Below are 27,945 nucleotides of genomic sequence, written 5' to 3'. Positions count from 1 at the left end.
CCCCGTTGCTGTACATGGCTCACATCCCTGTGCCGGGACACCAGACCCCCTGCCCCCGACTGCTATTAAGCACGTTTTCTGTGTGTGACAGCTACTGGTGTACTCGGTGTTCAGCCTACTGATAAAATCAGCATTCGTTTTCACTGTCAGCACTTAAAAGAAAAAAAAGATTAAAAAAAACCTCGCAACTACTTCAGAAAAGATTCAGCGACAAAGCAGGCTTCCACCAGGCGCGATTTCGCTGGGTATTTTGCCTTTCTCGTACCTTTGGTTTTCAAGTGGCAATCAAACGGCGAACTTAAGGTATAATGCAACAACTTGAGCAAGTTTAACTCCCACCACCCAACCGCAGGTTTTTCAATGAAGAACAGATGGTGATGTTAGAAGTGATGTTACCGCATCAGGCATTGTAGGCAAAAATAACATCTTTGGTATTTGGTTTCTATTGCGTGTATGGCCGCGTTCTCCAGTCACAGCAGTTCCATCGGTCTTCCCGAATAAGTAAATTTTGGGGGAAACGGGGCTTAAAAAGGGCCCGCTTTAGCTGCACCACGTTAATGTGGTCCCCGATGCACCGGGGTAAGCGAAAAGCTCAGAAAGGAGCTGACCGGCCGTCGCTGCCGTTACGTTCGGTTGCGTAACTGCATCAGTATTTATCATTAGCGGTATTAACTAATTTCCAGCCGCTGCGTAGCGGGCACTCGTCACTGAGGCCCGGGAAAGCGGCGTGGAAAAACGCCCAACCAGCGCCTGCCTCCCTCCCTCCCCGCCCCACGCGGCGGATGTGACGTACCGGATGATGTTTGCCTGACGCTGGCAACGTGAGGCGCGCGCGTGAGGCGGCCGGGCAGCCATGGACGCGCTGGACCGGGTGGTGTGAGTGCGGCGGGGCCAAGGCGGGCGGCGGGGCCGGTCGGGGCTTCCCCGGGCGCCGGGGAGCGTGAGCTGGGCCCGGGGCGGCGGCGGTTTGGGGAGGGTTTCCGGCGGGAAGGCCGGCAGGGAGAAAAGGCCCACGGAAAACGGGCGGGAAGGAGGATGAAAGGGGCGCCGGCGGCGTTTTATTGCTGGCGAGAGCGCCCTTACGCAGTCGGTGACTTGAAAGGGACCGGCTGGCGCTGGATTTTGCGTGGTTCTGTTCGAGAAAACCGTCTTCGGCTGTGGTTGGAAGTACCTGTGCGGGGCTGTTGTTTGTTTGTTGGTTTGTTTGTTTGTTTGTTAAAAAAGAAAATAAATACAGTGCTTCACGGAGAAGGCATTAAAAGCTTTATGTTCATCTAGTGGAGAAATATTGTTCTCCTCAGTGGTGCCTGGTGACAGGACAAGGGGCAACGGGCGCAAGCTGGAACACGGGAAATTCCGTCTCGACATGAAGAAAAACTTCTTTCCTTTGAGGGTGGCAGAGCACTGGCACAGGCTGCCCAGAGAGGTGGTGGAGTCTCCGTCTCTGGAGACATTCCAAACCCGCCTGGATGCGTTCCTGTGCAACCTGCTCTGGGTGACCCTGCTCTGGCAGGGGGGTTGGACTAGATGATCTCCAGGGGTCCCTTCCAACCTTTACTATTCTGGGATTCTTGAGCTGTGTGCTTATTAATTTATATAAGCTCCATGCCCCTGTAAGGCTGGTGTGTTTCACCTAAATAATGCAGGGTGCTGCTCTCTGGTTGGTGCCAACAGATGCACCGTACTCGAGCTTTCCTTTCAGATGCTATTGATGGAACTTTGTTTTCCTTCTCATATGCAAGTCTCCGACTTGGGGAAGGAGCTGGTGTGAGGGAAGCTTTCAGCCTGTCAGTAGTCTGTGGGAATTCTGGTGTGGCTTAAGCTCTAAATTAGCAGAAACTGAAAAGCCCAAGAGTGTAAAATCACCTTTGCTAGTGTGTGGGGGGACAGAGAGGAAGAGGAGTGGCAGTAAAACACATTCATCCAAGACTGGGCTTTTGGCATTGACTGCAATTCTGCAGGTTGGGATTAGTTTGAGTAACTGAGAAATGTTACTTGAACGCAACTTGTTCCAATTCTTGTTTTGTTTAAACTGTTTTCTGCGGTGTAGGGTGTTGTTACCAATTTTAAGTTTTTAACTGTTATTTTATTGTTACAGAAAGCCTAAAACTAAGAGAGCAAAAAGATTTCTTGAGAAGAGAGAACCCAAACTTAAAGAAAATACGAAAAATGCTATGCTCATAAAAGGAGGAAATGCAAACTTAACGGTGACTGAAGTGCTTAAAGACATTGTAAGTTGTTGGATGTAGTATGCAACCTTTAATTATATAACCTTTTGAGCCATGCCAAGAGTACCTTTCTTTCTCTTTTTCTTACAATTTGCATATTCTCTGCTGCAAAAGCAATGTTTTCATACTCCCCATTCCTTGACCGGAATTCCAAAGGTGTCATTATTTACCCATTGATGGAGATTATTCTCTTCCAATTTCTTCTTTGCCAGAAGTTTTAAGCTCATTCTCTTAATGAACTTTTTTTTTTCCCATGGTTGTCCAGTAGGTAAGGTGAAGTGTTTCAAGTCCATTTGAAAACAAGAGAATTAGGTACTGGATCACACAGCTGAAGTCATATCCCAGAATCCTTTAAACTGCTTATGTGTGTTGATATGGAGCTTTCAGCCTCTCCCAAGACTTAAACTTAACAATCTCGTATCCTAACTCCATACCTGAAAATATTACAGCTGTTCCTGCACTCTTTCCTTTCCTTGCTTTGTTGTTTTCTTGCCGTCTTATGCCGATGATAATCAGCTTGTTGTTCACTCCCTGTTTTTCCTCATGCCACTAAAAGCAGAGCAATTCCGTTACATGGCTTTGATTTCAGCTGTTTCTCAGTTACTTTGATATTTATCAGTGCCTAGAAATAAGTACTTCTGCAATTAATTTTGAACCAAGGTTAGTACTACTAACTTGAAGGGCATTATTGTGAGCAGACCTTTTGAAGGGACTTCTTTTCTAGGTTGACGTGCACAAACAATTACTGTATTTCATGTGATCATGTAAGTGGTTGGGTTCTAGAAAACAGTGCTGTGTACTTAAATGTGTTAGGGATAACACGTGTTTAACTCTGTCTTTTGCAGTATGCTGTGAAGAAGCCTTTTGCTGTACTGTATAAAAAGTAAGTGGTCTCGCTTTGATATCTTTTAAGGCTTCTGACAAGACAGTGTTTGGTAACAAAGTCTTATGAGGAGTGGCTGAGGGAGCTGGGGTTGTTTAGCCTGGAGAAGAGGAGGATGAGGGGAGACCTTATCGCCCTCTATGACTACCTGAAAGGAGGATGTAGAGTGGTGGGGATCGGTCTCTTTGCCAAAGGAACAGGCGACAGGACAAGAGGAAACGGCCTCAAGTTGCACCAGGGGAGGTTTAGACTGGATATTAGGAAAAGTTTTTACACTGAAAGGGTTATTAAGCATTGGAACAGGCTGCCCAGGGAAGTGGTTGAGTCAAAGATGGGTAGACATAGTGCTTAGAGATGTGATTTAGTGATGTTTTTTTGTCAGAGTTAGGTTGATGGTTGGACTAGATGATCTGAAATGTCCCTTCCAACCTAGGCAATTCTGATTCTGTGATTTTAAAGCATGACTAGAGATGCTGTCTGGCATGGGGGCTCAAACAATGGACAGGGTTGCAGGAGGTGTCTGAGATTCATCATAAATTTCAGTAGACTGGAAAAAAGCTACATGTGATCGATGTCGGTGTGAGCCCAGTTCTGTGCTGAGTGTTAAGGAGCGGGATTCAGCAGGCTTGAACAGTCGGCTTCTCTGACTGATCTGTGCAAACAGCTAGTGAGGTTCTGTGTCCGCTGGGTAGGCTGGAGTTCTTCTATCCAAATTCCTACAAATTTGAGTTACAGATAATGACGATAGGTACGTCTTGCTCAAAGTGGGAACCCAGTATCCTGTATGGATGTAGTGCAGAGACATTAATTGTAATAGCTACCTTTAACGTTGGATGAACAAGCAAAGGCAGTCATTTATGAAGTGTCACTGGTGGTGGTGTCTGGAAGTCAGGCCCCAGGAGACGGGAAACATGGAGGAAAGTACTTAAAATGGCAACGGTGGCACTAAGGAACTCCTGGCAGTATTGACGTGGCTTATGGTTTGAACTAAAACTGAACCTCTAATGCTGGAGTTTACAGTAGAATGCAGAATCTGAATGTTACCAGAGAACTAATTAGAAGTGCTTGTCTGGGCCTGTCTCTTTTTTAATCTTTTTTTTTTTCCTTCCCCTCAGGAAAAATATTACCAGGCCTTTTGAGGATCAAACATCATTGGTAAGTATAAACCACGTCTTCTCTTATGACGTTTTACAGCCTTGAAGTCATGAAGAACTTTATTGGAGAGTAATTTTCTATTACTCTGTGAGGAACTAGATGAGAAACAAAGTTTATAGGGAGTTTGGGTAAGTTGAAGGTAGGACTATGTCTAGACTTATGGTGTCAGTAGGCATTTTTTCCCTCTGGCTGCAAGACGGAATTGTCATGTTTTGAGGACTTTGTCTTTACCGTAAATGCATGTTTCTGTAAACTGACAGGTGAATTTAGGAGTCTCTACCACTGTTATAAGTCACAGTGATATGAAAGGAAAAATAAAGCATTTTATTTTGGTTTTCTAAAAGTCAGTTCTTTAAAGTGCCATAGCTTATGAACAACTTGTTTTCAATTTGGTGAATTCATAGGTTAAAATAATTAAATGGGGGGGCGGGTCATAGCTTTCTGGGACTCTTCCTTGTGTCTGAATAGAGGAAGAAAAGCCCAGCAGGGTACCACGTGCAAACATGCGCATCAGCTGTGCAGGCGTGAGATCGTTGCTGAGAGTTCTGTTCCAACATTGACTCAAGAACCATCAGAAAATTGCGCAATTTCAGTTAAATGTGGATTAAGGATCCTTTATTAAAAAGTGAAGGCAGCCAGTAGCAAGTGCTAGAGGAGTTGCTGTTTAGACAGTTGAGGTAAAGCATTTTTAATGTGTTAGGAACAAAAAAATCATTGTGTTTGCAGCATAAATACACCGATGTAGAATGTTACTTAGTCTGCATTAATACTGATGCTGAGGAGTTGTGTTCTGTGCCTCTCTTCTGTTCTTGGCACGAAGCGCAGTGACACAGCCAGCCCTAAAATACCTTGAATGGAATGGAAAACTTACTGTAGGCAGCGAGGAAAGATTTGTGACATTATTTGCTGAAACTAAACCTCTTGCAATCCCATAGCCGCATGACTTAATTTCACAGTCATATAGGAACGAGCTGATCGTCAGCTGACCACTGGTTTAAACTTCTGATAATTTCTGGGAAAACAAGGCACCTAAAATCATTCTGATATTTTAAAAGGGGGTCCTACATGGAATTTTAATTCTTGTAACCTCAAAACAATGGGGCTGGGTCATTGAGAACAGTGTCAACGAATAATCGGAGACTAGAAAGGTATGGAAGGAGAAGTAGTTGAACAAATAATGAGGAATAATGAAAATGGCAAGAGAAAATGGCAAGAAAAAATTGCCTGGCATGATCTTTAACACTGCATTGGGAAATAAAAAAAAGAAATGAATTATTATTTGAACCTTGAATCCAGCTGTCAATTTTAGCTTACATAGACCTGGACGTGCTCAAAACTATTCTGGTAAGTGCAGTTGCTCTTCTCATTAAGCATCTCCTAAACTCACGTGTTTGTGACATATACCTTTGCCAAATATTTTAAACACAACAAACTGGAACTCATGAGTTTTATTCTTTTCCTTGATTGTAGGAATTTTTTTCCAAGAAATCAGATTGTTCTTTGTTCCTATTTGGCTCTCATAACAAGAAGCGGCCTAACAACCTGATAATAGGTAGTATGTCTCATTTGGGTTTTTATTTGGATGAAACATATAGTTTTCAATTAATATTTAAATAGCTGGATTTTCTTTTTTGTCATTGTCACAGGCCGCATGTTTGACTATCATGTCCTAGACATGATTGAGCTAGGCGTTGAGAAATTTGTATCCCTAAAAGATGTGAAGGTAAGGAATTGCTGCTTCAGTATTTCAGTGACATCTACTGGTGGGTTTTTTTTGGTGCATTGGCTTTTTGTGTGCTTTGAAGTAAGGGCAGGAGTTGTTTGAAAAAGTGTTTAATGTGGTAAATGAGGATTGCTAATTTGTGTACCCCAGAATGTTATTTTCATGCTCTGCTTTTTATTTGCTTTTGGTTGTTTTGAGCAAACTTGCAACTTTCTTTGCAAATTCTTTTTTCAGTCTTGGTTTATTCCTAATATTTTCATTTTTAGAGTTACAAATTCCTTAGTTTCTGCTCATGGGAGGTTCCTATATAAACTGGCATAGGCTTTTGAAACTGAAATCCCTTTTCCCAAATTATAACCAAAGAGGGTCGCTTTGCGGACTGAGATGATTCTGAAACTTTCTTTAGCTTTCAGTAGCACATAAATGCCAGTTTTCAGGGAACTATACTTAATTCAGACAGGGAGCTAACATCTTGATTATTTAAACCTGGAGAAAATTCACCTTTTATGGCCCATTTTGGCAAGGCTAAAACATATTTCATATGTTTGTACTTTTGTATCAAGCAATTCGTACACTGAAAAAATAATGAATTTTTATGGTCCCCATTTTCATCACTGTGTAAATTGTCAGGAAAGTCTAGAAGGATAGAGAATCACAGAATGGTTTGGATTGGAGGGGACCTTAAAGATCATCTAGTTTCACCCCCTAATATTTTCCTAGTATCTAGTCTAAATCTCCCGTCTTTCAAGTTTAAAACCATTACCCCTCATGTTATCGCTACACTCCCTGATCGAGAGTCCCTCCCCAGCTTTCCTGTAGGCCCCCTTTAGGTACTGGAAGGCTGCTATAAGGTCTCCCTGGAGCCTTCTCTTCTCCAGGCTGAACAACCCCAACTCTCTCAGCCTGTCCTCATAGCAGAGGTGCTCCAGCCCACTCATCATCTTTGTGGCCCTCCTCTGGACTTGCTCCAACAGGTCAATGTCCTTCTTGTGCTGAGGGCTCCAGAGCTGGATGCAGTACTCCAGGTGGGGTTTCATGAGAGCGGAATAGAGGGGCAAAATCATCACCCTTGACTTGCTGGCCACACTTCCTTTGATGCAGCCCAGCATGCAGTTGGCTTTCTGGGCTGCAGACGCACATTGTCGGCTCATGTGGAGGTTCTCATCCACCAACACCCCCAAGTCCTTCTCCTCAGGGCTGTTCCAAATCCATTCTCTACCCAGCCTGTATCTGTGCTTGGGATTGCCCCGACCCAGATACAGGACCCTGCACTTGGCCTGGTTGAACTTCATGAGGTTTGCATGGCCCCACTTCTCAAGCCTGTCCAGGTCCCTCTAGATGGCATCCCTTCCCTCCAGCATGTTCACCACGCCACACAGCTTGGTGTCATCAGCAGACTTGCTGAGGGTGCACTCAATCCCGCTGTGTGCCTGCATTGAATAAACTACCTTTTATAAAGGTGTGTCTTTATAACACTCTTTATAGCAGGGAAACTGTAGTCAAGTATTGTATTTGGCCAAAAAACAAAGTCCTTCCATACGCATACAGTGGTGTTCATTGAAAGAAAGTGTCTATACTGTCCATATTGATCACAGGTCACAAGAATTTTTTCATTCAGTGTTGAATGGGTAACCACCTATTAAGTCCATAATACGTTCCCTGACACGGTCTGAATTTTTGTTCTCTTTTTGAATTCTTATTCCACAGAATAGTAAATGTCCTGAAGGAACAAAACCTATGCTGATATTTGCTGGTGACATGTTTGATGTAAATGAAGAATACAGAAGACTGAAGAGCCTTCTTATTGGTCAGTATTTTGATTATTTGAGCAGTAGGATTGCATAAATCTGTAGTAATACGATCTGTTGGGAAATGCGGGTTTGTCAATAAGTGTTTGCCTATGTTCAGCACAGAAAGAAAATGAGCACAGGCACTTGTAAATTTCATGTCACATGAAATTAAGGAATCATCATGACTTTTGGGGGGGGGGGAAAGACTAGCCTAAAAGACTATGAAGTTGAAATTTTGCGTTCACTAAAATTCATTATTTTGATTGTGGGAAAATTCTGACACTTTTTGAAAAGTCTTTACCTTGTAATTGTACTGCATCATCACTTTTATAATCAAATAATATTTTTGAAGTATCTAATTTGAAATCAGTGGATTAAGTTCAGAAAGTGGGATATTTTTGCTTAGAAAAAAGTTGAATCAGTATAATTGAGCTTGTGTTTTTATAATGAAAGCATTTTCTGTTGGAAATTTGACCAGTTCTAACAAAAGCGCCATTGATTAGAGTATTTGGAAAGAACATGTGCAGTAAAAATGAGCTGTAGATAATAGCCATGTCGTAACCTCAAGACAGGCTTGGAGCTTAGTAAACACACTGGCATAAAGTTTCTTACTATCTCAGGGTTGGAAGCTCTGGAAGATAAAGCACGTTGTAGTTTATTTTTTTTCTAGGGAATTACAAAAAAATGATTATACTTTTCTTAGGGTAGCTTTTTGGGATATAGAAGTCATATGGTATCGTGTCTCTTGACACTTAAAAAACGTGTATAGAACTAGATCCAGTAAGTAGGGTGGTGGTGTTTTTCTTTTTAGTAGGTTTCCTAAAAGTAGATCACTTTTCTTTTTTTCTTAAGCTCTGGTAAAATACTGAAACCAGCCCAGTAAGACCAGTCTTGTTCTTTCATTTCCATTCTTGGATTCATAATCTTACAGCTTTGCAAGATCTTCCTTTCATATAAAATAAATGTTGGTTGGGCTCTTTTTTCTAGGCACTGATAAATGATTGCTCTTTAGAAACGCACCTTAGAAATGAGGTGAGATTTTTCCTCGTAGTCTTATAATTCCTTAAAGCGAGATGCTTTATCTGGAATGAGACTGAAAAGGGGGCATGGGAGGAGAAAATTTGCATCCTCTCACTACAGCTGACTGGTTCTTGGGGATAGATGAAAGGCTAGTAACTGTGCCTATAAACGTTTGAAGGTGGGTGAATATTGAATACAAAGATAAGTGAGTTTTCATACCTCCTGTCTGCGTCACTGTTAATGAATATTTACACTGCGGGAAGAAGGTGCATTATTTTCTGAAGTGTATCGTGCTCAGGCATCTGCACGTTGTTGGTGATTGGCATCCAGATGTGCTCGTGCACCTCATGATCAAACAGCTTGATACCTTAAATGGAAGACATGCATCATTAGATAGTTGCCAAATAACTACCTAGTCTTTCCTGCCCTCTTTCTTTTGATGTTCATCTGTCCTTTCTCCTCTCTTATGTATTTGCCTTTAATGACTCTGCAGTCAAATGTACTCAAATTGACACCCAATCTTTCTTCTTGAATATAGTCCAAGAACTCCAGGTCTTAATGTTCTGATGGCTTCTATGAAATACCTAGATGCAAAACAATAGACAAAGGGGAAGGTTAAGGAGTGTAAAGGCTTGAAGGTATCACTAGCAAATTAAAATCATTGTGGTAATAGTTTGAGCTGCTTCAAAATTGCCCTTAACTGATAGGCAAGAGCTGATTCTTTCTGTTCCTGCAAAAGATAGTGCTTTTAAGCCACCACTCTATTGCTAAGAAAGATAGAAAAATGTCTTTATAACAACAAGAGCAAATATTTTGTTACTGTAGCAGTATTGTTGGGATCCCAGGGGGAATGTTAGATCGCTAACAGCTTCTTGTTGCCAAAGCAGTGTGATGCCAGCGATGCTGGTGAACAACCAACCCTCATTTGCCTTTGTGGTATCAAAAGGGTTTGTGCATGTTTGGAATATCATCTTACAGAAGTGTCTTAGTAAAATTAAAGGCAGGGGTGAGTTATTGTCTTCATGGTAACCAAACCCTGTAGCCTGCTTAAATTGTGAAGTGCAAGAAGTTATTTAGGAGAAATAAATGGCAGCTGCGTTTTTCTTCAGAGACCTGGAAGGCAAAGACATGCCATTCTCTTTTGGTTTGCGTTGCATACTGACGTGGTAGTGTAGGAATTGATTTATGATGTAAGTTCTTGGAATGCAGTTCATGAAATTCTAATAACTTCTTATGCTTGTATTTATAAAATGTTTCATCTCTTACAACACTCCCTGCTTGCTAGTTCTGTTATTGCACACCCGTTTCATCTTAAAAAATGGCTAGGTGCTACATGACTTGCTTATACGCTTTCTAAAATGTTGCTTTCCAGGAGACCTCCACAGTTTTAGATTGACCGTCAGCTTGTTCTTCATATTGCCTTCCTCACACAGATTTTTTTTGGAGAGTCTCAAAGATTTGTGGGTTCCTTCTGTGTGAGAAAGGGGATGGCTTGGAAGTGCCTGCGATGCAGTTTAAACTCTTCTAATGCTAACCAGAGCTACATAGGTTACAGTGTTACCAGCTTTTGGATATGAATTGATGCAAAAAGAAGTGCGTAGGCTCATGTTCCAAAATAATTTGGGAATTTAATCTGGAAATGGAAAGATCCTGTGAAGCTCTCTGCAGGAAAAAGTAAATCAGAAGTTCTCGAAATGTGTTGAGCACAAGGGGAGAAAGAACTAGAAATGGAAAGAAAGGAGAAGGCAAGTCTCTAGTCCAAGCAAAGCAAAAGTTGTAAATTAAGAGTACATTAAAAAAACTTTCAAGGTATACTGAAGCATAAGGCTTCTGCAGCTGTTCAGCATTGCCAGGAAACAGAAATTCCTGACCACCTGCGTTTGTTTGGAAGAGACCATCCTGTGGGTAAAAAGATGTATGATGCCACAGGAAAATACGAAAGGGAGATGTCGCCAATAAAACCACTGTAAACGTAAGCTTGTGTACCCACAGAGAACTAGTGGAAGAGAAAATATATGCCAGAAACAAAATATTTTATTTGCAACTTTTCCTCTAACTACAAGCTCAACCCGCAAGAGGAGGAGAGAGAATATTTAATTGACCAAGGACACTTTCTGGCTACGCTCCAGTTGGTATCTGCCAGCAAGACTTTGTTTTGGATGTCACTCCGGTGCTGATACTCTTGAAAAAGGTAGTGCAGGAAAAGACAACTAGCTGAGGGATCTGAAAATGGGACAGAACAGAAAAGACTGATGTGTTTTGCATGTGTTAGCAGTTCTCCTATGTTTCAGTGTTGCCCTGTCATGTTTATTAGCACACCTTGTTCCCTCCGTCAAGGTCACATTCTTTCTCCACCCTCTGCATATGTTGGACAGATTGCTCTGCTTACTGCAAGCTCTCTGATTGCACAGTATTTTTTTTCATAGCCTGATATAGGAACCTCGTTAGGGATGGCTCATTTTGTATTTAACCTGTATTTCAGTGTTCTCTTTGCAAACTAAGCAAGTGTTTAAGTGTCTTATTTTTGTAGTTATGCATTGCTTATTAAATAGAGAAAACATTAATTGTAATGACGAGTACTGGTTTACCTAAAGGACAGCAGTGGTTTGTTGTGGGGGAAGTGTGAAAGAAAAATATATTTAAATTTCTTCCCCAAGTCAGTGAGAGAAAATGTAGGTAAGAGTAGACGAGATACAGTTTCATTCCATTTTGTATGGGTTTCGATCCTTCTTTGCATTCATCCAAATCTGGCTCTGATTAAGAATCTTAAGTACCAGTTTGCGGAATGATGTCTTTAAACAGATATCAGAAGTAATGGCTTCTCTGTATTGATCTATGTTTAGCTGAGCATGAACTGGCCTAAACACAGAATAATATACATTTCATTTTTCTGACTATAGAGATGAATATCTATAAGAACAGGCAATGCAATTATCTCAAATAGCTTAATAAAACGAAATTACTGCTCTGAAAATACATTTGCTCTTCTCCAGGCACTTATTTTTAGGTAGTGTCTGTATTGCTACCATATTATCTCTGGGAAGTCACTGTGTTCCTGTCAGGATTTCTACACACATTTGGTTTCACCAGTGCAGGAGCTAACACGTGTCATGTTAAGTTTGACTCCCATGTTTTTGCAGGGCCACAGTTTTAGGTAGCGGCTATTTAATGAGATTCCCATAAACTTATGGATTTGGCTTTTCTAGAGCAATCCCATGTATAGCCTTGCTTAGTTAGATGCAATAAAAATATCTGTATGGGCAAGGAGTTCACTTCAGTGATGTGATGCCGGTCCATTATGAAATAAACCAATTTGTTATAGTCATCTGTTGGTTTGATTTATTTTTTTTTTCAGACAGGAAACTTGGCTTTTATTCTTTTTAAATATCATTTCAGATTTCTTCAGAGGTCCTAGTGTGCCCAGTATTCGTCTGGCTGGTTTAGAGTACGTTCTGCATTTCACGGCTCTAGATGGGAAAATTTACATGCGAAGCTATAAGTGAGTATGTGTTTTATCTATTTGTTTGCTTTTTGGTACACTTATCAACTTTTCCCCAAATGTAGCCTGTAGTTGCATAATTGAACTGGCTTGAGCAATAGTTTGCTCTGTTTAAAAACACGTAACACGTAGAGGCATTCCAGCATAACACAGAGTAACTTGTACAGCAGAAGGAAAACACATAAGTCCTAAACCTGCTTCTCCTCTCTTTGTTGAGCTCCCCCTTCTAGCGAGGAGGATTGCTCCTTCATATGCTTGGATTAATAAGGTGGCGCGAATTAACTTGGTGAATTCCAAGTACTGTCTTAGACTTCATAGATTTAGTCTGTTCTCACGCTGATTTCTAGGACTCTCTTCACTTAGGTATTTGTCAGAGCATGACAGGTGGAAGCTGCAGCCAGTGCTACACAAGGGAAAACAGGAAAAGGCAGGACGAGACAATCTTTCTTGCTGCATTGGTGTTCACCCTCACAGTTCACGGCCTTGCCTTAGCAGGCTGTGAGCGTTCATAGCTTGTGTTCCACGCAGTTTTGATTTCTCTTATAACAAAATCATTTTTATCAGTCTTGTTCTTCAAAACAAACAAACAAAAAACTTTCTCGGGTAGTGCCGAAAGTATTTTGCTGTAAACGGTAGTAAATATTTTTCACGTCTATTAATACCCAGGGCACTATTTTGAATCTGAGGAGTGATATGGCTTTCAGGGTACTAGGACTGAGTTTTAACTGATAATGCTAGTCTCATTAAAAAAAAAAAAGTGACCTTAGCCAGGTTATATTTTGGGTGTGTTCAAATTGTGATGGAAGAGATTTAGTATATTGTAAATTGTTATTGGCAGACATCTTTCTCAATAATAAAGTTAGCAGTAGCAATTGTTTCTAATAGTTTTCCAAACTACAGGATTGAGCCTGCCGTTTAGGAAGACGGATAGATCTTTATCATAGAGGACAATGTTGTTATTTTGGGCGCTTTTCCCTTCCAGGGTGCTTTTGAAGAAATCTGGCTGTAAAATACCAAGAATTGAACTGGAAGAGATGGGACCTTCATTAGATCTGGTTATGAGGAGAACACATTTAGCTTCAGATGACCTTTATAAGCTGTCTTTAAAACAACCAAAAGCCCTGAAGGTACGTACCTTGGAAAGTGTATTACTTCCAAATCTATCTGTGAAGAAGAGCAAAAGCTGAAGTATTAATTATTGTATATTCAACCAAAGTTTACTTTTATATAGGCCAACTGATATTCCTGTGGCCACAGCACTTTTGTGGTGATCAGCTGGCACACAAACTCTCCTCTGGTAGTGTATAAGAACAGAACGAATCTTAAGCTCTAAGCAATGTATGTGACCTTGCTTTTGGGCACTTGATTTGGTAGTTTAATTACTGGTGAAACGTGGTGATGGCAAGACCAGATACCTGGCTTCTTACCAGAGCTCATGCCGCTCTCTACTCAGAAATACTAATGTTTTTCTTCCCTTACAGCCGAAGAAGAAAAAGAATATCTCCCATGATGTGTTTGGTACAACGTATGGTCGAATCCACATGCAGAAGCAAGATCTCAGTAAACTGCAGACACGGAAAATGAAAGGGTTAAAAAAGAGGCCAGCAGAGAAGTCAGCTGAAGATGGTGGGGCTAGTCCCAAAAAGTCAAAATCAGGTTGATAGTCTGGAACAGCTTTGCAAACTCTTTGTACCTGCAAATTTAGTATATATATTGTAATATAAATATGTCAGACATAAAAGATTCAGCTGATGTTAGCTTTAGTTTTATATATAAAAAAAATCTTTTTAATGATTTGTCATTTTAAAGGAAACATGGGGGTATTGAGCTTTAACATGGAACTCGGTTATTTAAAATAAAAAATGGGATATAACTTTCTTAGTTTTCTGAAGCTGAGTATTTGTTCTCTTGGTGTTGGGAAACATATGCTAGTCAAGCAGGTGACTCGTTTCCCGAACAGTTTTATGGCTCCTATGTTGGGAACCCTTGATCAGTCAGCTCATCTTATAAATTCTATGCAGGACCAGAGTAGTGTATATGCATAATATACACAATGCAACTACTCTGTTAATTTATTGTTTATGTATTCCAGTTTTTGCACAGCTGCAGTACTCAATAAACTCTAAACCATTTTCTAAAGTGTGAACTCAACAATATGTGCCTGATGCCAGACTATGGTTTTAACTGTTGCACCAAGCCCTGCTTCGTTACACTTGCAGAATCCGGAGTGATTAAGGTGCTTTTACTGTATCCATCACCGTGGTAGCAAAGTACCTGATGTTTGCTTTAGGCATAAATGAAACCTTTACAGTTTGAATTTCAATCTTTGATGCTTGATTTGTGCCCAGAATGGAAGTATGTGAAGCAACCATGGAAGGTACCAGTCTTCTTACCCTGCTTTCCTCCTAAGTTTGTGCTCGTGAGTTAGTCAAGATTCAGTTAAAGACTTGGGTAAAGGGGATGAGAGTTTAAGAGCTTAGTGAGACTTTGGTGTGGTGGTCTATATTTTGGAACATATTTTAAAAAAACTTGCTTTTTTTTTTTTTATTCTGCTTGTCTCTTTGGAAGCTATTACTCTGCTCTTTAGCGTAATTGTGATAAAAGCATCCACACTATCAGGAACCCAGCAAGCTTGCTCATTCTAGTTATGTTTTTAGTACTTTATCTTTTCGTGATAGTTTTCTCAGTGTAATCAGCTGAGGTGTCACATTAGAAATAGGTGGTTTGTTATTTTTCCTTGTCTTCTGCGTCCCGGATGGAAGCAGTTGGGCAGCTTTGCTCTTCTTATGCAAGAGCTGAGCCCTAACTGCGCAAATGCCGCATGTAATGTTCTTCTTGTGCTGGTTTAATAAGACTTGCAGTGTGAAAATGAAAGGGCTTTAAAAGTTTGGGATATATTTGGGGGCACAAACATATCTATCTTCAATATATTACCTAAATATTATTTTTGTGTGTGTCGTTAACACAAAATAAATAGCATAGCTCTCTCTAAATCCTTTTCTCGGATCTATAACCATGTGTTTGAGAAACTGATAATTCCAAAAACTACTTCAGATTTGTATGTGCCGCCATGTCTTTCTGAAGTGCAAATCACTACGCTTGGTCATAGCTGTAGAAGAATTGTACTAACGAGCATGCTGTCTTTTACAAACTTAGTTGTAAAAGTAATCATAAAAGCCTATTCGTAAAAGACAGTGTGCCCTTAGTTGTAAAAGATGTAAATTGTGTTTTCCTAATTTGGAAGCTGATTTTTGTGCTTAATTTGGTGTTTAAAAAGTGAATTTCATAGCCGTAACGAAGACCATCTAACATCCTGTTAGTGTAAAAAGTGAGAGTTATTCAGCAGCAGCCCTCAGCGATGAGCTGTTGCATCCCGGCATTGGTTTTGTTTAATGCTGCTGCTGGTTTGATCCTTGTGTGAAGAGGAAGCTTGGACTGGTGAGGGCTACTGCACCTGCTGGCAACTGAGTCGTTAGCCCCTGTGGTTACTGCCCGGCTTCTGAGAGATGCAAAGTCCTCCACCGCAGGAAGTGGGTCAATGGGGAGAGCCCCCAGGTGCATTTATTCACCCTTTGCAGGGTCTTTCGCCTCTGCTGACTAAAGGTGGAACCTGAAGTGCCTGATGTCCCACACCTGTGGCTGTTTGTGTCCTTTTATTCTTAGATTTGGTACTGGTGAAATACAGTCATATGGTAGACAAAATGCATTACATATGTGGGGCAAGGAGAAATTCACCTGGATATAGCGTAAGGATATTTAGTCTATACTTTTTCATACTAATAATTTTTGAGGTGTGTTGTTAGTAAGGATTAAAGGTTGCTCCTTTTCTAATAAATACTTTGTACTACTCAGAGTGGTGCTGTTTTGGTGCAAACTCCGAGTGAGAAGCGGAAACGCTCCCGTTTTGTTCTCATTTGAGAAACAAACCACTCTGATCTCTGTATGATGAGATAGGACAAAGCCAAATTAGTAACTGAGTTCACCACATTTCTTTTGGGGAAGTTTCAACCTTGCTGTGAAACAATGGTTAAGCCACAAGGCTGGTGGTTAATGTGATTTCAGACCTGTGGCAGGTGCAACTGCTCCTCTGCGTGGTAGCCAATTGCTACATCTTGAGTATCTGATGTAACTCAAGGTGAATGGAGATAGGAGGGCTAAATATAACCTTTCTAGTGGCATGTTCTTATTTCCCAGAGTCTTTTTAAAGCGTGAGGAAATTTGTCAGGTGCTGTGGTGTAGCTGTGTGCATGGGGAACAGAACCGGCGGTGCTCAAAGGGGCCTGCCTTGCCCCAGTTGAGAGGGGCTCGCCTCTCCTCAATTGCCCCTTGCTTCCAGAGTTCACCGGGCTCTGAAAACACATAAGGTGGCCCCAGGGTCTGCCTGGCACAGGCAAGGCGTAACTGGCATGTTTGCTCCTTTCCTTTGGCTTTCATCTTCTTGCCTTCCAACGCACTGGAGATAGCTTTATTTACGGGTTGAGCACAGTAATAAATTCCGTTTCGAGAAAATCCCTGTGGGCACGGCGCGGCTCCCAAGGCTGTACCTGTGCGGTAAAACAGAGGCGGGGTTGCAAATGAGCAGTCAAGCCCAGGCTGTCTTCAGCCTAGCAGGGAGGGTACGATTTTTGCCTTCTGTGGACCCTCGGCTTGCATGCTGATGTTGGCCAGCTGTGCTGCTGGCATTTGCATTGCTACTGTTAATTAGGCTGCCATCATTATAGATAACTAATTATATACGTAGAATTTGTAGTCTGCCTGCACTAGAAGTTTACTTGGCTCTTTTTATGTGTGGTGTAATTTAAAAAAGTAGAAAGAAGGATAGATACTGTTGAGCAGTGCAATGTGCTAGGCTCTTGGGATTCCCACATTTTGGGGAATCAGCGTGTATAATCACAGCCTTAGCTCTGTGCTAGTGTAATGAGACAGACCGAGCACCGAGGGCAACTGAGTGGCGTGTGTGTGTTTGAAAAGAGCATACGAACTCCTTTCTGTTTCCTGGATTTTGTGGGTTTGAGTTTATCTTCATGGTTCCTTAGCAACCTTATTTGTTTTCACTAAGTGTTTTCTGGGTTTGACTGTGAGGGTTTCCCTCCCCCGCTGGTGTGGTTGCAGCTGGGGAGGGCTGAAGAGAGCGTGAAGGGAGGACAGTAAAACATGGCAGACGTACCAGAGTACCGCACTGACTGCTGCATCCCCCAGCCAGGGGAAAAAAGGCTGACCCTTGCTTATTCCATAGGCTATCAAATATAAGGGGTGTAAGGAGACTAGAGCAGAACTGTTGGAGACATTTTCATTATTAAAGGGAGGGAAGTGGAAAATGTTAGCTGTGCATAATATATATAACCTAGCCATACATAATACATATTAACATCTGTATTACACGTGGTGCAGATAGTTCTCCCCTGTCTCCAGTGCAATTTATCTCCTCCTCTTGGACTTTGCTAAAGTGCCTCTAAGCACTGCTGACACATCCCAGATACAATCCAAAGACGTAGCTGAGAAACAGGTCTGTTGTATCAGAAGTCAGGCTTCCTAAAAATATACAAGAGAAAGAGACACAAGGCTCCTGAATGTGAAGCCTGTGTAGGACTGCCGTTCTAATTGGAACAATGTTCAAAGTGTACTATATAGCTAACACTGTACAGGAAAAATAGCTTTGCTCTCATGCATTTATGCAGAGGATAGTGAGGAGGAGCTGGCAGAGACGTTTTGGGAGGACATAGGGTTTCTGAGGCATCTACCTGAGAAGGCTGGGAATTTATTATCTCAGGTACCATGATAGGGTGGAGGGATCTAAGTGCCATATGGGCTAAGAGGTGAAGATGGGCATTGGGAGAGAAAAAAATTATAGATACTCTGGGATTAAGCCCTATTCTAAATAACACAGGAATCAACTACTTGGAGCAATCGGTGAATGCAATAGATGTATGCTGATTGAGAAAGTTCTAAGGCATTTGTTCCTTTTTCTTTCTTATTTTCTTTGACATTTAGTCATATTCTGTCTACTTGATAATTTCCCCCCTGCCCCCATTTCTCTAAGATAAGCACAAAGTAGTTCGGGGGAAATAAAGTTTTGAACAGAACTTGACAGAAAGCAGGGTTGCTTAATGACTTCCCCCAAATTCTCATCATGTTCCCTCTTTCCCTGTTGATAGTCCCATGATCTTTTCTGTGATGCAACACGACACCTATAAAATCAGGATTTCTCACTCTTGCCATGATACCATGGAAAGTACGCTCATGTGGCCGTGACTGTCTTCTGCTTTGATTGCTGCAATTTTCTCCTTTTGACTTCCTTCATTCTCACATCATCCAGACCAAACCAGACACAGATGCAGTGACCTGTTTCCTACTGTTTGTCCAGATCATCTCTCTCTGCTGGCAAGAAGTCGGTTCTTGTCCATTATTGCCCATGGTGATTGTTAAATTAATCTCTTCTTTCTGCTCTACTAGTGGTCTTAATATTGGTCTCCTACCTCTTTCTCAGTTATCTTCTGTACCCTGCACTGACCATTATTTGCTTAATTCCCCGTTCAGTTGATCACTGTAACAAGGCACTTACTGAGAGTGTCTGGACAAACTTAAAAGATGAATTTAAAATCTATCTTTATCTCCCTCTTTCCTAACATTAACGTGTACTCCATGGAGAAGGCAGTGCTCAGCATGCATGCAGTGAAGGGGCCTTCACTTAGGACTGAGCCTTGTGTGATCAATTCTAAGGCTGCTTTAGGAGCTGATGTTATTTCTCCCCTTTTTAAATCTGCAAAATGAAACCATGAGTGCTGCTGCTGGCCTCTAAGCAGGAGAATTACTGACGCTGCTTTATGCTTGGGAATTATTGCTGCAACAGTGACTATCTACATTAGCCATAGATAGGCACGCTGAGACCCGATATCAGCTGTTGCCAAAAGATAGTTTAAAAGCCTCTTCCCTCCCTGCCTGTTTTTCAGATAAAGACGTATTCCTTATACAAAGTCAGGGTTTCTCTTTTCCTTATCCAAGAATGCCCACAAGTAGTTACGCCTTTTCAGTTTTTATTGCAAGTTGCTAAGGTTTTCTCCAGTGGAAATTGAGCTCCTTGGCTCAGAAGTTGCTCTCTCCTCTGGGGGAAAGTGAGGAAGGGAACACAGAAGTGGGGAGGAAGAAAAGATTCAGGCGAAATATCTCCTCTCTCTCCTGTTGTGTCATGCTCTTGCATGTGACAGAAATTAGTCCCAATGGAACAAAGAAATGTAAGGTATTTAGCAGTATAAATTCACACCAAACATCTCTAAACAAAGCTGAACTCTCCTGGTTCTCACGAGCAAAAAGCTATTTGGCACGTGTCACTGCCAGAAGACGGGCAGTCACATCTGCTGTATCCAGAAGTTTGTATTGGGATAGTTTACTACAAAAAGTGCCATGCAGATCTTGCATTCATCTCCCATCACAGCCATTTACTTTTTTAAATTGAAAACAGATTATTATGAAGAATTAATGAGACCCCTGAAGTACACATGCAGCGTGCCAATAAACAGTAATAAGCTTTTAATTCATAAGAGGTGATAGATTTCAGCTCCTGTTGGCTTACTTTACACATGGGAATAATTCCTTGCTTATTAGGGTTATTTGAATGAAATATTAGGCAGGCTTTATTTTTTATGTCATGAAAAGAAGTCTATAGGCGCTTTTTTTTCCCCTTCTTTCTTCTCTTTTCGTCTCTGAACATACTCGAGATACCTAGGGGCTTCTAGGATGTTGTAGCGCAGAAAGGCAAACAGCTGTTCAACTCAAATGCACTCTGTAGTTGATGAGTGAGGGGTTTCTGTTTGTGTCCCAGCTGCTCATCTCCTCAGGACTGAGCAGAAAGGCTCACTTGAAGATTCAAAGGCCTGGTAACTGCTGAGCATTTCCTTCTCGCTTTCCTTCCAGAGAGAGAGGGATACCCACCCTTCCTGCCATTAGCCTCCTCCAGTTTCTCAAAGGCAGTAGGTCATGCATAATAGTATTTCTTAAAAAAAAAAAACAAAAAACAACACAAACCCAACACTTTATAGATAACACCATGTGGGCAGTTCAGCAGCAATGCTGACATAAGGAGTTATGAAGGCGCAGCTGTTTGTGGGACTGGCAATCAGATTAGGGAATTAAACTGGCTTTAAAAGGTAGGTGGTGGTGGGAGAAAAAGGGGGGGCCCTTTGTTTTGAAGCTAGATCAGTTTCCCGATCTGGCTCACTGCACAGCTGGGTGATGCACTGCAGCACTGTGGAGGGAGCAAAAGGCTAGGAGCGGGATGGGAGATGTGAAGGAACTCCTGCCGCTTGTGTTGTTGCTTACAGTAGTATCTGTAAGGCAGTGCCCGCGTTTGAGAATTACTATGGTTCTGAGTCTGTTCTTAAAGAAACCACTGGGTTTTGAGACCTACATTTTCCAGTAAGCTTCATCACAATTTCCCCTGTGAAGATCACTTTTAACACCATTTTACAGATGTGACAGTGAAGGTTAACTGACTTTTTGAAAAGGGATTTGCCTTAGGAAAAAAGGTGAAATGTGAAAGTTGCAAGTTTCCTGTCTGTGTGGTCCCTGTTGGCGGCTTTCATGTACCTTCCTGTGGCCGGAGTCTGTGCTGCCCGTGCTGTGGTGGAGCTGGTGCAGCTGTCGACAGCACTTCACCAGAAAGAAGTTGACCTAAGTGGAATCACTCACAATTTGTGATTTTCTTTGCAAGAAAACCCCTCAGAAATGTCGAAGTTTATCAACAAAGATCAACACCACCCAGCCCTGATCAGCAGTAAGAGAGACACTAGTTCATCTGTGCGCCCTTTAGTAAAACATGAAGAAACCTGTTCAGATTGGTTTTAAGGCAACCTTCAAAATAATATTAAGGAAACTTCTCCTTTCCATCAGGAGTAACCTTCTGACAAAACTCCTTACATGGCTTCTGGTTTAGCTGGAAGGATTTTCTCCACTATGAAGATTTTTCAATGTACTCCTTTTCCCTCTGATGCTATGGAGCTATGGCAATGAACAAGACTTTTTGAGCTGCGTTAAACGCTTTTGTTTAATGAACTTGACTAAAAGATGAAGTTGTGCTTGTTCTAGTCTGAGCATGATCTGAAATACTGCATGGTGGTATGTTATGTTTGGAAAGCTATCACTGCATCTCAACGCAAGCATATAATCTTTTGAAGACAGATTTAATTATTTTCTTCAGTTATGAAAAATATTTTAAATTTCATTTATATTCCATTAGACCTTTATTGCTGTTTTCAGAAGGTAATAGCTGATTAGGTTCTCAGTTGCTTTTCTTTCAATTCCTGGAAGGAAATCTATTCTGTGGCTTACATGGTAAAGTGACTGAAGAGTTTAAGTGCATATAGACAAAGCTGTCCCTGTTAAGGAAAAAGTAAAGTTAAAGAAATATTATGAAAAAGTGAACGGTGAAATGCATTTTCAGCACATGGGCTGCATAAGACACGATAAATCTACCCTAAAGATGGTCTCATGCATGAGAATCTGTCAAGGGTAAATCTTGTTCCTTTAGAGGCTCATGCTTGTGGCAGGAGATTTATGCTACCTGACTGGTATGCCTGGAGGCAAAGATGTATTAAATGCTAGCAGAGAAGAAGGAAAAAACTTGTCGAAATCTGTGGTTTATTAAAATGGTGCCAGCATTTGGTCAGAGCCAGCTACACTAGCCTTGTAATGGATTCTGGGAGCTGAGTTTACAGGAAAGTTTTGTTGTTCTATTAAAAAATAGAACAGGATGAACTTTTCAACCTAGTAGGTAAAGAGCTAGTTTCCATGGGCCTAACTCTGTCAGCAAAACAAATGAGTCTTAAGAAAGAACAGGCAAACTATTAAGACATGGCATTAGCAGAGGTGTTTTCCCACAGCAAAAGCCAGATGACTGAAATCAGAAACTTTCTGGTCTTCTAAGTCCCCTCTCGGACATTGAATTAGACATCTGACTTGCAAAATAGGAAAAGTAGAGATAAGAACTTATATGATACTTATTCATATCTGCAGAAATAATTTTGAAACCTGTATGAAAAGTGGTTTTTGCAGGGGACAAAGCATCATCACCTATAAAATGAAAGTTGGAGCAAGATCTCTCTGACCTTTTCCCGTATGTCACACAGATAAATCTGTCCCCTCCACACACACACATAGCTGCACGGGACTCCATAAGTCCATTGCAGTATAAGGTGACATATCATTCCTACCTAGGAAGCATGAGTTGTGTTCCATTTGCAAAAGGTCTGAGGCCCTGTTGAGACTTATTTTAGAAAAAAAACAACAAACCAACCAACCACAACTTCCCAACTTTATATTTACTTGACACAGTCTGCTTTATAGCAGACTTGTTGGAGAGATTTGTCTTAAATATTATTCTGTTCTTCTCCAAATCACAGTCCAACCTTCAAGAAGAACAAGTTTTGAATGCTTACGGTTATTTATTTATTGTAGGACAGTAATACCCAGGTTCCTCCGAGAAGGATCCCAGAACCCTGTTGTGCTAGCCATAGGGAAAAACACAGTGTGAAGAAAAAGTCCTCCCCAAGATATTGAAGTGGTACATGGCTCTTCAGAGACTGAACATGGCTTTCCTGTATTGCTGTAGCTTCTCCTTAAAAAAAACAAAAACCAAAGTGCCTTAAGATCTTATCCTCTGAGGGCTCCTCTTTACTTGCGCTCACACATTGCAGAAGAGTATTAAACGTAGTATGCCCTGGAGAACCCTGTTTCTTATTGCTGCTGAGTAAAATTCAAGGGAAACCCTTAATGAGAACAAGCATTCCTGTTTCTTTGTTTGGAGAATCATTATTCCTCTTTTGTATTTTGTGCTTGCCAAGAAGTACTTGTGTGATTAAAGTGGTTTGTTGTTTTAGATCGATAGTTCGGGTGTGGGGTATGAGAATCGCTGGATCCAACTTCCATGGTCCAAAAAATCTAAGTGACCTCACTGCCACTCTGGCTTCCTGCTAAGGGAGAGATCTTAGTAGGATCACTAAGGATTAGCAGTTGTATGAATAAAGATATCTATGAGATGAATGCTTGTAAGTGACATGAACCTTCCCTTTCCAGACAAAACACACTGGTGTTTCATAGTCAGTCTGTGATGAGGAACAAGCTGTTAGGAAAATGGAATTTCTGGGAATTGTAACATTTGCAAACCTTGTGTTCTTCCAAATCAGAATTAAAAGCCAAAGCTTCCTGTTGAATGAAAGCTCTGGGCATAGGAGAAAATTGATTTGTGACCATGGAAACATTTCATACATTTATATTCAGTATAATGCGCTGATAATGCAAACATTGATGCTAATGTTTTGTAAGTTGAAAAAAAAAAGAAATTCAGTTAAGTGGAATCACAGCGCTTTACTTTGACATTTTTATTTCTACCCATTTCAGATTTCCACCCATGTCACAAGACCAAAGGAAAAACCACACTCAATTCACATCAAGAGTTCTTTTCATCTGAGGGAATATGATTTAGAGAGTGACTTTTCAAAGGTGAGACTCAATCCTTATGTGCTGGATGGGTTATCCCTGCGATTTCCCCACATATGAGAAAATAAACTGTGGTGTCTGTGGCAGCAGAGAACTCCATTTGTGCTTCGCCCTGGAAGTTTAAAATGAGTATGTATCCTGTTCCAGGTGCTTTGGAAAAGATCACAAGAACAGGGAGAAGATCAACAGAGCTTTATTTCAATACCTCTCCCATTGTTCCCAAGTATAAGGACACCTGCAGCATATAAAGATCTTGAGCTGGAGATAATCTCCAGTTTGTTGTATTTTGTTTTTACTGCATCTTTCTTTTATGGCTTTTCCTATTGGTTTATTAAGTGTATAATTTTGGCATCTGAAACACTTTGCACTGATTAGTTCCATAATTGAGTTTTGTTGAATAGTAATTATTGGGTTAAACTTGAGGCCCGATCATGTTCTTGGATCTCCCCTAGGCCTTTTATTTGAGAGTTAGCAGATAAACACTTCCCTTCACCTGTCTCATGCCAGTCATGATTTTACAGGCCTCAGTTTCCTCACTGATTTCTTTCCCAAGCTGAAGAGTCCTGATCAACTTAAAAGCTTTTCACACAGAAGCCGTATCATATTGCTAATTTGTCCTTTTTGTACTTTTTCTAGTTCTATTATATTCTTTCTGAGAACAGACCTGTATGCAGTATCGAAGTTATTGTTGCATGACTAATTCTGACATGTGCAACATTTTCTTTTTTATTTTCTCTTCTTAATAATGATTAATGTTCTATGCGCTTGTTAGACATTAGTGTTTAGGGAGCTATTGCTGCCAGAGAAGGAGCCAAAATAAGTCCAAGATCTCCCCTCTCTAATGAACTTTCTAATGATAGTAACATACTAGAGACCATTCTTTTATGTACCTAGAGAAGGGTTTTTTCACATTTATGTTTCTCACTATCAAATTTAACCTCCTATTTTGCTTCCCAGTTACTGACTATATTCAGAATCTTTCACAGCTTGCAGTTTGATAACATGACATGAAGAAGTTTAATGATGATGTTGGATGTAAGTTGGTGTTGTAAAGATGAGTGTCACCTGCAAAGATATCCAGAAGACTCTTCTGCAGGTGCCATTTTAATGCCACTCAAATTAAATTCAGGGTTGGTATGTAGAAATGATTAACAAACCTGACATCAACTTAAAAAAAAGTTGTGTTCTGAGCTAACCAGAGCTATTTGGGAATGACCTTGAGATTATATTAGAGAATGAAAAAGTCACTCTGATACTCACAGTCAAAAAAAGCAAATCAAACGTTAAGAATTAGAATGTGAGGAGGAAAAATAAATAGAGTACAAATGTTTGCCGTTGTATTAATTCGGTGTGCCCATACCCTGACTGCTGTGTGCAGTTCAGCTATCCATGTCCTCCACCTTAAAAAGAGCTATAACAAAACAAGATTTAGAGATTTGGATAGACATAAGGAAATCTGGGCAATTGCCAACCATATGACATTTAACAAAAGCAAGTACTGGATTCTCCACCTGGGATGGGGTAATCCTGGTTATATGTACAAACTGGGGGACGAGAGGCTGGAGAGCAGCCCCACAGAAAGAGATCTGGGGGTTGAGTTGATGGTAAGTTGGATATAAATCAGCAGTGTGCCCTGGCAGTCAAATGGGCCAGCTGTGTTCTGGGCTCCACCAAGCACAGCATTGCTAGCCCGTCAAGGGAGGCGATTGTCCCACTCTACACTGCGCTGTTGTGGCCCCACTGCGAGTACTGTGTGCAGTTTTGGGCGCCTCAACACAAGAAGGACATCACACCACTAGAGTGTGTCCAGAGGAGGGCAACCAAGATGGTGGAAGGTGTTGAGGGCAAGACTTAGAAGGAGCAGCTGCGGTCACTTGATTTGTTCAGCTTGGAGGAGGCTGGGGGGTCACCTCATGGCAGTCTACAGCTTCCTCAAGGCAGGCAGTGGAGGGGGGGGATGCTGATCTCCTCTCTCTGTTGATCGGCAATAGGACACGAGGAAATGGAGTGGAGCTGTGTCAGGAGAAGTTCAGACTGAACATTAGGAAAAGGTTCTTCACTGAGAGGGTGGTGGTTCACTGGAACAGGCTCCCCCAGGAAGCGGTCATGGCACCAAGCCTGTCGGAGTTCACGGAGTGTCTGGATGAAGGCCTTAGTCATATGGCTTAGTGTTACATAGTCCTGTGAGGAGCAGGGAGTTGGACTCAATGATCCTTATGGGTCCCTTCCAACTTGAGATCTTCTGTGATTCTGTGATTCTATGATTCTGTGATTCTATGATTCTATGATTCTACTTCAGAGGAGGGCAAGGGTGATTGAAAGATATGGAATGGCTTCTATAGGAAGAATGACTGAATCAGCTTGTCTGCCTGGGAAAGACATAACTGAAAGGGGACATAGCAAAGACATATGAATTAATGGATGATATGGACATGGTTAATAGAATAAGATTATTCTTGTATGGGAAGAGACAGTTAATTTGTGACTATCCAATAAAGCTTACAGGAAATAGCTGGCGCATAAAAGGATGCGCTTTTTTCACACATGCAGTTAAACTATGGAACTCCTGCCAGAAAATACTGAGTGACAGAACAAGTCCATTTATGATAATCACTAAGGTCAGGGAATACTAAGAGGAAGCTTAACGTCTTTACAAACCATCTGTGCAGTAGGATGGTCTATACCTTCCTCAAGCTCATGGATGACACTGAATTGGAGGGCAGGATGGATCACTCCTCCAGCTCAGCAAGTTCCTTCTGAATGGCCAACAAAAACATCATGGAGTTCAATAAAGGCAAATACAAAATGCTGCATCTGGGATGTCATAACCCCATGCACCTACACAGGCTGGGTATACACAGGATAAAAACCAGCTTTGCAGAAAGGTGCTGGTGAGCAACCAGATGAATAGGCATCTGCAGTTTCTCTTGAAGCAACGAGAGGTAGAGTTGTTCTGACCAGGCAGAGCAGGAGAAGGCAAACAGCTGGGGCAGACGTGAGGGCCTGCACTGAAGACTGGGGGCAAGAGGTGTGCCTTACAGGCAGGGGCTTCTTGGGGTAGGAAGGTTGGGGATGAGAAGGAGCGTGAGTAGGGGAAAAGGAGAAAGTCTTGGGAGGAAAAAGAATTTAGGGAAGGATGAGAAAGAATATGGAAAATAGCGGGGATTCTGGATTGAAATGATGAGGAGAAATGGTTTGACTCTGAGAGTTGGGGCGGGTTGTGAAACGAGTTTGGAGGCAGAAGGACTTAGGAGGTAAAAAGTCACAGCTGGGAAAACATAGACAAGAGGGGAGAGTCAGGGGATGAGCATGCTGTGCTACGCAGACTTTTGGGTGAGAATGGGCAGGGATTACTGTGGTGCCTCTGCTGCCTCTAACCAGCTCTGACCTGGAAACAGAAATTTGCAGAGACCTGGCCTTCCTCTTCCAGCAGCACAGGGTTTGCCTCCCCTACATCCACTTTTTGTCACTCAAAAGTATAAATTTCAAGTTTAATTTCCAAACAAGAAGATAACAATAATTGTGCTGGCTATCTATTTTTAAATCAACATCTCAGCAAATCATAATAATGACATGGATACCCCAAACCCATCTCCTCCTCCACTGTTTTTCTCCTCCTTTTCCAGTGTGAGACGGGGAAGGAGGCACAGGCTTCTGTCACAGTGTGCAGCCTCAGCTGATGGTTACAATCTCCTGCTCCCACGTTGCACTGTCTCCTTTGCTCAAATCCATTTCCAAATTTAGCCACATAGATGAAGAAATAAATTGTGGACAAAGACCATTCCCACCTTGGCCAGCAGATGGCAATTAACTACTCTCGAAGAGATCCTTAGGTGCTCTTTAAAATGTACAGAAACGGGAGTTTGCAGTAGATGAGTCTCTGTAATATTACATTGAGTGCAAAAAATCTGGAATTTGAAGTTCTGGAAATTGACTTCACCTTTTTTTTCATCTATTAACAGATCAGATATCGGAGCTTCTCAGTCTGTGAAATAAGTACTGTTATACATTAAGGAGAAAAGTACTTAATGTTGTTCTGAGTTACTCTCTCAGCAGTTAACTCTCTGTTATGCTGCCATAACATGCAGTACAGGAACTTTTGGTCCCTTTTTAGAAGTATTGTAAAATCTATGTCGTTTCTGGGATGCTTCCTGTCA

The 27,945-nt window shown here is 41.4% G+C and overlaps 1 protein-coding gene across 1 annotated transcript; it reads left to right on the top strand.

Annotated features, from left to right (window-relative positions):
- The first annotated feature begins 685 nt into the window (after positions 1–685).
- Positions 686–14,842, top strand: RPF2 (ribosome production factor 2 homolog). The gene is made up of 10 exons (XM_074580939.1): positions 686–876; positions 2,099–2,231; positions 3,074–3,111; positions 4,227–4,266; positions 5,737–5,818; positions 5,913–5,989; positions 7,697–7,796; positions 12,196–12,298; positions 13,281–13,425; positions 13,780–14,842. The coding sequence occupies exons 1-10, from the start codon at positions 854–856 to the stop codon at positions 13,957–13,959; spliced, it is 921 nt and encodes a 306-aa protein (XP_074437040.1). The 5' UTR covers positions 686–853; the 3' UTR covers positions 13,960–14,842.
- Positions 14,843–27,945: the final 13,103 nt, after the last annotated feature.

This window comes from Larus michahellis, chromosome 3, assembly GCF_964199755.1.
Source record: "Larus michahellis chromosome 3, bLarMic1.1, whole genome shotgun sequence".
In the NCBI taxonomy this organism is placed as follows: Eukaryota; Metazoa; Chordata; class Aves; order Charadriiformes; family Laridae; genus Larus; species Larus michahellis.
The sequence above is the reverse complement of the archived record's forward strand: the minus strand, read 5'-3'. Positions and strand labels throughout refer to the sequence as shown.